The sequence below is a fragment of the Phoenix dactylifera genome, chromosome 7 (assembly GCF_009389715.1).
Source record: "Phoenix dactylifera cultivar Barhee BC4 chromosome 7, palm_55x_up_171113_PBpolish2nd_filt_p, whole genome shotgun sequence".
NCBI classification, from domain to species: Eukaryota; Viridiplantae; Streptophyta; class Magnoliopsida; order Arecales; family Arecaceae; genus Phoenix; species Phoenix dactylifera.
The window spans coordinates 15,560,360-15,571,147 of NC_052398.1; the positions used below are offsets into that span (position 1 = coordinate 15,560,360).

The following is a 10,788-nucleotide window of genomic DNA, read 5'->3' on the forward strand; positions in this document are numbered from 1 at the left end:
ACCATGATTTATGTATAATTCCTTAAATTCTTGAAGTCTTGATCTAGAAGCATGAATAAAAGAAACTGCATTTCTAATTTTTGAAATCACATCTTGAATCATGCCCATGCCAGCTTGAACAGAAAGATTTAAGATATGACATGCATATCTAATATGCAGTAAATTTCCATCTAATATGGGATGCAATGAGTCTTTTAATAATACAACAGCAGAATTATTATTAGATGCATTATCAAAAGTAATAGACATAATTTTATCATTAATATTATATGAACATGCAGTTTGATAAATTATATTTGAAATTTGTTGCCCAGAATGTGGAAAATCAAAAGCACGAAAAGCAAGAATACGTTTATTTAATTGCCAATCATTATCAATATAATGAGCAGTAATGGCAATAAAACAATTACTACCTACAGATGCTGACCAAATATCAGAAGTTAATGAAATTTTTACATTTAAAGTAGAAAGTGTTTCAATTAAATTTTGTTTCATTGCTAAAAAATTGGTCATAGCTACTCTTCTAAATGTACGCCTACTAGTTCTTTTGTAAGCAGGTTGTAGGTTTAATTGAACATATTCTTCAAAATTAAAAGATTCACATAAACTAAAAGGTAATTCATCCTTAACTATCCATTTTACAAGTGCTTTTCTTTGATTTTCATGATTATATGCAAAATTACCTACAAGTAATCCCCCTTGTATATTAAGGGTACTTTGAGTTTGAGCATGAGAATCATGCATCCTATGACTCTCTTGATGTCTTTTTAAATGCCCTGTTCCCCCACTACTACTACAACTATAAAGTTTGGCACATTTTTTACATTTAGCTTTCCAGACTCCCTCAACCATAACTCTATCAAATTCATTCCATACAGTACTAGTCCTCTTACGAGAAGAGGTTTGACCTTCACTCGGTTCACCAGTTCTAGAGGAACTAGGAACAGGGGGTTGGGGATTAGTTTCTTCTCCCTCAGAAACAGGAATGCCAAACTGACTTTCCTCAAAAGATGACATATCTATGATTAATTCAAAAAATAAAAACTAACCGCAAGGAGGAATTGAGTAGAGGGTCGGAGGGCAGAGGCAGAGCCGAGATTCCGAGCTTCCTCTTGTGCTCTCAACAGAAGCGACCTTCTCTTCTCAACAGGAACCTCCTCTTGTGTAGCACTTGAACAAACTAAAAATTAAATTGCTAGAAGAGCACTTTAGAAGAGAGAAATAATAGCAGTAGAGAAGGAGAGAATGAGAGGTTTGGTGTGGTGAGAATGAGGGAGGAATGGGCTATTTATAGAAGCCCCAAAAATTTTTTTTCCCAAAATACCCCTCAATTCAGCCGTTATTGGACTGTTGGGAGGGGTAAAAGGGTCATTTTCACGAAAATAGCTGTTGGAAACGGCTATTTTCCTCCCCCCTCTCCAGACGGGCCGTGCCTGGCACGGCCCGTCTGGAGCCGTTACGGGCCGTGCCAGGCACGGCCCGTTTGGAGACGTTGCGGGCCGTGCCTGGCACGGCCTGTTTGCGCCCGTTACGGGCCGTGCCTGGCACGGCCCGTGACGTGCCGTGCCCGGCCCGGCCCACCAATAGAGGGGCCTGGGGCCGGGCCGGGCGGGCCTTCTGTGCTGGACGGGCCGTGCCAGGCACGGCCCGTTTAGTCTTTGGGCCCGGGGGGCCTGGGCCGGGCCGGCCCGGCACGGCCCGTTGCCCACCTCTAGATGCAAAAAGATTTTGCAAATGAGGTCACACTTGGATGTATTTTATTTTTATTGCACCTACTGGTTATCTATCTATTTAATTTTAAGAAAGAGTTCTCAAGGCAATCGACCATAGGATCCCCTGCCAAGGTTCAATATATACTTAATTCCTTTCTTAATATCTCAAGTTTTTGGAATCATCCCTGCTCTTTAGAGAAAGAAAAATATATGCAATGTGCTGCATGACAGGGCAAACTTACGCCAATTGAGCACTTTAAATTAATCCAACATAGGAGAAATTCATCGTTTTGAGGGTTTTAACTTGGTTATCTCTTCTTAGCTACGATCTTTCTCGTTCATAGATTAGCCTTAATTATTTATTTTTACTTTTTATCTTCTATTTTTGCCATAAATCAATAAATCTCAATTTATGAAAACATTATATATATATCTCTTATAACAATATTGATTTGATGATGTTCTTCGAACTCATAGATTGGGTACTATGTTTCAAAACTTAGACTGAATGTCTTAGATGTGCTACCTACCTGTGGCCATCAACTAGGGAATGACATGTTAGTTTGAAGTTTTATTGTTTTTTGTGACAAGACAATTATATCACTATTAAATCTTAGGATTTTCCTCCACTTTCTCCTTGATTCTATTTTCTATCCAACATCATATTTTTTATATGCTGGTCCAAGTATTGGATAAAGACAATTTTGAGTTGACATCTAATACATGAGCTAGAAAATTATAATCTTAAAAAACAAGCAGGTAGTTCTTTAATTTCAAAGGCCTACATAGAGATTTTTATGTGAATACCAATTAATTATCTGCTTTATCTTTGGTACATATCCCCATTTGGCAAGTGTCCTTTGTATCACACCAATTTCTCTCTTGTAAAGCTAATCATGACATCATTACGAGCAAATAGGATGATTTTGCAAGAACAACAAGGAAGATAAATACATAATCTACATAAGAATTTCTAAGGCAAGCAATTCAAACATGACCTCTATCGCCATAGGAGGGTCATATTGGTGCCTTATTATCAATTCAAACAGGGAAAGCGATATCTCTCTAGTTTTCCTTATTCAAAAGCAAATGTAGATTTAGAAACTCTTTACGTATTGGATCCTAATCAATGCATTCCAAAGGCCATTTGATCACCTTATGGTGTAGAAATATATAATTATTAAAACAATTCCTTGTATTGGTAACCCATATAAGGATAAAGTTGAAGGCTTAAAGGTAAGATTAGTGTCCTTAATACGAGGACCACCCTCTTTTTGGGCTTTCCTTTTTTTTTTCTCCGTATCATCCTCCCTTTCTTTTCTTCCTTCGTACCTTTCCCTTGCTAAGGGCTGATATTTTAGAAGGGGGAGGCCACATTTCCGTTAAGTCGCCGTCAGGTTGTCACGTGCGACTGCCATCTCCGACATTCAGCATGGCAAGCGCCGTCAGCATGGCCGTCGGCAAAGGCCGGGAGGAAAGCGGCGGAGGCAGCGCCGCCCGGCCGCATCGCCTGCCGCGGTGGACGCGGCACGAGATCCTGGTGTTGATACAGGGGAAGCGGGTGGTGGAGGGGCGGGGCAGGCGCCGGGCCGGGAGGGCGGCGGCGATGGCGGAGCCGAAGTGGGTGGCGGTGGCGTCGTACTGCCTTCGTCACGGGGTGGATCGGGGGGCGATGCAGTGCCGGAAGCGGTGGAGCAACCTGGCGTGCGATTTCAGGAAGATACGGTTTTGGGAGAAGGGGCCGGGGGCGGCGAAGGGGGAGTCCTTCTGGGCGATGAGGAATGACCGCCGGCGGCAGCGGGGGCTGCCGGGGTTCTTCGACCGGGGGGTGTACGAGATCCTCGACGGGGCGGCGGAGGTAAAGGCGGAAGGGGAGGAGGCGGCGGCTGCGGAGGAGGAGGAGGAGGAGGATGAGGGGAAGAAGGCACCGGCGGCGGACGAGGAGGACGACGAGGAGGAGGCCATCTTCGACAGTGGCCGGACGGCGGCGGATGATGGACTGTCCTCCGATTTCGAGCAGGAGGAGGAGCCGTCAGAGGAGGATGAGAGGCCGCAAGCGATGGTGGTGGTGCCCATTTCAGGTAATTTGAGTTGGATTAGACGAAAAATTTGATCTTGGAGTGCCCAAGAAAATGGATGCTTTGAATTGAAACGGCTATTTGGCTTATGGATGAAAGTTTGAGTTTTTGTTTTGTTGATTTGTGGGGTATTTTGGTTTTCTTGTTGATTCCGAATCGAATGCTTTGGTTTTGGATGCAGAGAGGAAGTATGAACCATTTCCGCAAGAGTCTTCTGATCCAGGTACTCTCTTGTTCTTGATTGAGTCATTAGATTAGAAATATTAGTTTATTGAAAACATCATGCAACTAATGGATTATTTCTTGGGTGTTTGTAACTGTAAGTAATCATAGCTTGCTTCATATCACTGCTTGGAAAAAAAGTTCTCTTCTTTGTTTCATACTCGGAAGTTTCATCTTACTCGCTGTTTAATCTGTTTGCCTATTCTACTGTATGTCTGAAACTCCATTGCATGTGAAGCTCTTCATGTCTTTGTTCTGCAACTCTTCACCATATTTCTCTTGCAGTATCCTATCACATGCATTGCACATACCATATTCTAGCAAATCATTAATGCGACAATCAAGAATCCTTCTAAATTCTTGGTGCTGGTTTGTGAGTCCAAATTCACCATCATTCTTTCCACTGCCAGCTTGGGGCTGACGGTGGTGTTAAGTGTGATTGGTGAAGGACCTAAGGAAATTTTGGTGGTTAATAGCTTCGTGTAGGTTGCTTCATCTCTGATTTGTTTTCATTTTTTTTAGTGGTTCTTCAGTGGATAGCAAGACACTGGATTGTTGTCTGGTGCAGATTTAGCTAACAAGTCGATGTTAAAATCATAGCCTTTCCTTAATTTCTGTAGACTTATAAGGTGGATCTTCACAGTTTAAAACTCCATTTTTAAGGATGACTACAAAAATACCTGGGGAATTGGTTTCAGAACTTCCGAAAATCCTTCCAAGATCAAGGTTATGTTCGACTTATATATGATGGAAGGTAGAAAATTATATCTTGTTTCTATCAAGATGGTTCTTGAACTGGTATTCTTTTGTTTCAAATGAATTGTTACAATATAGGCATCCATCCAATTTTATATTCCTATAACTATACATGTCTAAGTGATGCTTATTATATGTGTTTCTTGAGTGATAATAAATCACTTTTATCATGTTGCTCCGTTCTACTGTTCTTTTTTTTTTTGCCCAGTTAATGATTCTTCAAAATCAAGATAATTATTTCCGTATTTGTAGAATTAGTTTTGTTGAATAGACGAAAGTTTACCTGAGTTAACAATTCAATGATCAAACAGTAACCAAGGCATGGTTTTCACAATTTGATATAATTGGATTCTCAATCTTTACCTCGATCCTACAGATGAATACAGAAATCATTTAGCAGTTGCTTTGAGTTCCAAATGTTTTGAGAATAATGACAGGGCACCACCAATCATTTCAAAGAGATGGTGGGAGAAATTACCCAGGTCAAGGACTTAGAGAACACCTCCAGAGGTTTGAAACTAGAACCTCCTCCAAATAAAGGGACACTAACACTTGGCTATTGCATAGTTTGCTACAATTGTAGATTTTGATAAGATCAAAATGGCATTTTGAAATTATAATGGAGTCAGAGAAGTATGTCCTAACATGCTTGGCCTTAATACTTTATAAAATGATGAGAGGTTTTTTTCTTATAAAACACTAAAGGATAACAATTGTGGCCCACAATCGGTATCTAATAACACCAGAAGGACATAACGTAGCAAAAATGCTAAAATTTAGCTATATTTATTTTCTTTTTAATAGTAAAAAGATGGAGAACCATCAACTCATTAAGCAAATGAATCCTAGTAGAACCCAAAAACACTGACCTGTAAGATGCTAAGTGAAAACACCACAAAGAGGTCGGTGTTTTAACTGAGCCAGTGGACAGAAATATGTAGGTATTCAGGTAGTTAATTAGAAATTTGTACAATAACTTTGATGATGAAGATAACTGCATAGGGCCATGCTAATTGTGGGAAGAAAGTCTGTTATTTTATTCTCCACATACAGAGCAGCTGTGTCATCATAGTAATCAAAGAGCTGGAACTTTATAGGTCTGGTTGGGGATATATTCAATATTGGAAAGCAAGATGAAAAAGAGAACAAAATCAAATACAACTGAGAACTTTTTCATTAGAAATCAAGAGACACTTAAGGATTATCAAATTTATACACTGATAATCTTTACAGATAGAATAAACTAGCAAGATTTGAAAAGTTAATTCATAACAGAGATATTGGATTCTACTGATATTATACTCTTTTCTTTTATGCTTATTGGGAAGATAGCCTCAAGATCTGTGATTGCTAATTTAGGCTATTTGGTCAAATTGTGATCTATTAGGGGCTGATTGGTGTTAAGAAGTTGATAAAGTTTATGATTAATCTTTGATGATTTTAGATATCTTTTTTAGGTAGCATATTGGTTAATATTGTCTTATTTATTGTTCCTTTTAGATTTTATGTTACATATTAAATAGATTTCAGGGTTATGATGTTTGATTATTAAAATTTTCTAAATCCTCATATTCTTGAGGCTAGAGAGTTGAAGAGCTATCTTCTTGGTTCTTTATCCTTCCTTTCTCTCCTCTTCTCACCTTTTTCTTAGTATCTTAATTTTCCAGTATGAGAAGGAGCTCTCAAAACCCACATAATAATCCCAACGTCCCACAATCATTAGTCGCCCACACAGTAAGAGGAGTATAACTGACTCCTACTTTCCCTCTTTTTCATGCGCACTTGAGAAGAGAGAAGGGGGAAACACTTCTTCACACCCTCTCTCTTTGTCCTCGTGTGTACTGGATAAGAAGAGGGGGCAGTCCACACAAACACAAAGTGTATGACCCTTGCCCTTATTTAATTTTAAACTTCTTATGGGATTTGGGTTACCTCAGGTGATTAGCTTAATTAATTTAGGAAACTTTCTTGTTTGCAGTAAGGCAAGCGAAATATTCTGACAGACAGAGAAATAAATTGAAATCAAATTCAACTTGTGAGGAGATAAGGATGGACTAGGTCTGATGTGTTACCAAGTTAACTCAGTTCATCTTCCTGCTCATCAAAACCAAACAAATAGGTTTGTCTTAGTCACACAATAGCAATGTTGTCTAGTATGGGGTTGCAGTGCCCAGTGCCCACTATGCATTGCTGGATATCCGGTGAACACTAAGATTAAACCAACAGTCTCCTTTGAAAACATGCACAACCATTTGGAGCAATTCAATCTTCCATCAATCCTATGTCCTCACATGGCCATTTTCCAAAATTAGATACATTGTCCAACCTTGAACTGGTATGATGTCATGGTCCATTAGAATCTTGGGTCGTATCAAAGACAAATTTAATAAAATAATTTGTGTCAAGTTGTTTATAAAATAAATAATTATTAAATAATAGTTTTGTAAATCAATTCATATAGACGAGCCTCGTATCTCTTGTGTCTGAACATGTCTTTGCCACAATATGGACATGTGCTGTATGATAGTTCCTATCTTGGATTGTCTAACCCTTACTCGCCAATGTTACCTAGACACTTAGCATGGGTGCCAAGTGTCAAAGTATCCTCAAGTGTTCAACATGACGGCCTCCGAAAATCTAGTCATGGGAACATGGCTACATATACATCTGTGTTTGTCTTTAATGCTTATTAAAAAAAAGAGGGACTTAAATTATAGATACTATTTAACAAAAAAATTATTATTTTTGCTAGACTTGATGTTTTGAGGTACTTGTTTGATGTCTAATACGTTTATATTTAAAATATAATGATATTTTATTTAAAGCATCTATATAATCTTGATAAGTTTATATTAGACATATAAGGACACTTTACTTAAAGCAAGATCTGCTGGATTGTTACCGGGGCTCGTACCGGACGGTGACCGGTTCAGTATGGTACGTGTCCACATCATACTATGTAGAAGTGTACCGAAACAGGGAGAGAAATGGAGTGAGGGAGAAAGAGAGGAAGAGAGAGAGGGAGGGAGAGGGAGACAGGAGTAAGGAAGGAGGAGAGGGAGATTTGAGAGAAGGGAAGCATCGATGGCGAGAGAGGGTGATTGGGACCGCTACGAGGAGCTTTGAGCCATTGACAGGGACCGAGAGAGAGAGAGAGAAAGAGAGAGAGAGAGAGAGAGAGAGGGAGAGAGGACTTACCTGGAGGGAGACAGGTCGGAAGAGGAAGCTTCGTGAGGCTTTGCAGTGGCAGGAGAGCTAGAAGGGAGATGCAAAGTAGCTGGTTCCAACCCATAATTGAGGAAAGGCTTATATCTCGATTCGACGCCCCGAACCAGACGGTAACTGATTGGTCCGGTTCGGTATACCTCGAACCAACCAATTTGGTACATCTCGAACCGGCTAGTTCAGCATGGTTCGCCAGAACCTGGTTTGAAGTATCCAAAAAAAAAATATTTAAAAAAAACTAAGAGTTTATGTGAATTGTTTAGAAAAACTTAAGGGCAAAATAAGTCCCATGCATGGCCCTAAAAAAAGTGTCAAGTATCAAACACCTTTTTCTGATATTAGCAAGACATGAAGTTTCCAGATGTGTTGTTTCGTGTAGTGTCTTACTATGTCTAGAATCTAAAAGTGTCAATAGTTCTAGATAGCCTAAAAATGAAGTGTATTACTCGCACTTGAATCCCGTAAACCAATTAGCTCGCTATCAAGCTTACTCAGTGTAACATAATTGATATGGGTTTGGCCCATATTCTGTGGAGTCAGAGTATAGATGTTGTGCCTTTCAGGTTTAAGGATCACTTACAAGTTGTGCACAAGAATCCCATCTCAAATCTCGATAGTGGTTTCCAAAGATGGCTGCTGTCTAGTTCAGTGTGAAACACGCCGCGTCAATGCGGAGTCACACCCTCGTGGTTTCCAAAGATGGCTGCTGTCTAGTTCAATGTGAAACACACGGTGTCAATGCAGAGTCACTCCCTGGTGGTTGAGAAACATCATGTAGCAACCATACATCATGACAGCCACATGGGTGCACTACCAAATTCACCTGCAGCTGTGAACAATTTCCATGTGCATAACATCTGATCCTCTCCATGGTGCGCTAATCAATTGGATGCTCCATAATTGTGGACTCTTTTTTTCTCTTATGTCTGAGTGATGAATACCCAGTACTGTTCATGACTATAAATGAACAAAATCCATAATTTTGTTAAATTGATGTTACAACAATTACATACAAATAGCTTTGAGAGCGTGAGTGATTCCAACATATGACTGGCTGGAGACTTATGTAATAAACCCAAAGAAGAGTCATAGGTGTGTTTATTATATTTGTGGACTATTGCAGTCAGTCCACAAATCATCAATGATCACTACTTTCTTGCATGCCCCACCTTTTCTCCCTCAGAGTTACATGGATTTGAATGATTACTTGCTTTGTCTCCTTCCTTGCACCATCCATAAAGGCACAGCTACTAATACAACAAAGCTTAGTTAAATGATTTTTGCTGTAAGGCTGATGCACTTTGTCAGGTAGATAAGTTATGGTCTAATTTATTTGCATTCCACTTTCTTTCATTGTTACTATGTAAGTGTATGAATGTCTGGGGTTCAAAGCACTGCACTAGATGCATGATATGCTGATTGAATACTCTGACATCAATGTTTTTATTATGAGCACTGTTGTCTATAGTCTTTATGAGTCTCAGCAAATGCAATGGACAGCATGTCACCTGTAACTTTAACAACTTATTTATAAAAGGCTTCCCCTGCCCTTTATATGCAATATGTGGCTACAGAATCAGAAGTCAATTTGTATATATCACGAAGATGTGTAAAGATTCTTTATGTCTTGATGAAAAATCATTCCCATCCTATGATCATGCTCTAGCGGTCCTTGCAAAATTTATCAGTGAATCGTTGCAAAGTCATTTACAGAATATTAAATGCCCTTCTTAATGCAATCTGGTATTTCTTTTTTATTTTTCATTTCATTTAAAAATTGTTTTTTTATCTTTTTTACTCTATACTTCAACTTTATCCATTAGTGCTGAGCATAACCTACATAATGAGTTTGTAATTAACTGTATGGGAACTTCTATTGGCCTTATACAAGCTGTATGGATATGCTGATGATAATATTGAGTTGCCCATTCCAGAGCAGTGTCAGTTTGTTACCTCTTGTGGGTGCATGACTAGTTTTAGTTCTGCAGAAATGGCGAACAATAAGCAGTCAAATGATAACAAAGAGAAGGGTTCGTCACCCAGAGGACAGAAACGGAAGCAGACATCACAGGAAGGAGCAGGAGACACCAAACAACTGATTGAACTGTTGGAGAGAAACAGCAAGATGCTGACAGCCCAACTCGAAGCTCAAAACGTCAACTGTCAATTGGATAGAGACCAAAGGAAGGACCAAGCTAATAGAGTGCTTAGTGTTCTTAACAAACTCGGGGACGCCCTTGGAAGAATCGCAGATAAACTATAGACAGACCCAATAATGAGGATGCAAGGAAGTGACTAGAAGATAGTGTATGGATGGATGAAGCCATAACTCAATATAAATTTTGAAAGGCTTGATAGCAATGATTTTTCGATCTTATAATCACAAAGCAACTAAGCAGATAGCAGTTTATAGGGAGAGAATAGAGTTTGACAGCACCCCATTTTTATCAATTGATTTTTGATTGCATAGTCTTGGTAGTACTAGGGATTGGTGGTGAATAAGTTTTGCTTACATAGAATATTATGTAAGCTGGGATTTGTTCAGAGATTGGAAACTTTTTAAATTTGTTAATAAAGGATTTTTTTGTGTTAATATTCTGCAGTAAGTTCATTAATTTGTGTTTTCTTTTTTTAAAAAAAAGTTTGTGGTTTATTTTGCACAAGATTCTTTTTTTTTTGGAGGGGGTTGGGAGTCTATTCTTAGGGGCCAACTTCTGCTTCTTGGAGAGTTCACCCCCCCTGCAGCTGGGCCTCTTTCCACAGCTCTTTCTTCTAGGTCTTTAAGCTCTTTTAAG

General features: G+C 39.3%; 1 protein-coding gene across 1 annotated transcript; it reads left to right on the forward strand.

The window, feature by feature from the left end:
* The first annotated feature begins 2,998 nt into the window (after window positions 1–2,998).
* On the forward strand, window positions 2,999–10,586 carry LOC103707806 (trihelix transcription factor ASR3-like). The gene is made up of 3 exons (XM_008792466.3): window positions 2,999–3,793; window positions 3,972–4,013; window positions 9,982–10,586. The coding sequence occupies exons 1-3, from the start codon at window positions 3,145–3,147 to the stop codon at window positions 10,254–10,256; spliced, it is 966 nt and encodes a 321-aa protein (XP_008790688.2). The 5' UTR covers window positions 2,999–3,144; the 3' UTR covers window positions 10,257–10,586.
* The last annotated feature ends 202 nt before the right edge of the window (window positions 10,587–10,788 follow it).

Coding starts and splice junctions, on each gene's coding strand:
- LOC103707806 (XM_008792466.3), top strand. CDS start 3,145: ATGGCAAGCGCCGTCAGCATGGCCGTCGGCAAAGGCCGGGAGGAAAGC. Junction 3,794..3,971: donor GGTGGTGGTGCCCATTTCAG/GTAATTTGAGTT, acceptor TTTTGGATGCAG/AGAGGAAGTATGAACCATTT. Junction 4,014..9,981: donor GCAAGAGTCTTCTGATCCAG/GTACTCTCTTGT, acceptor TTAGTTCTGCAG/AAATGGCGAACAATAAGCAG.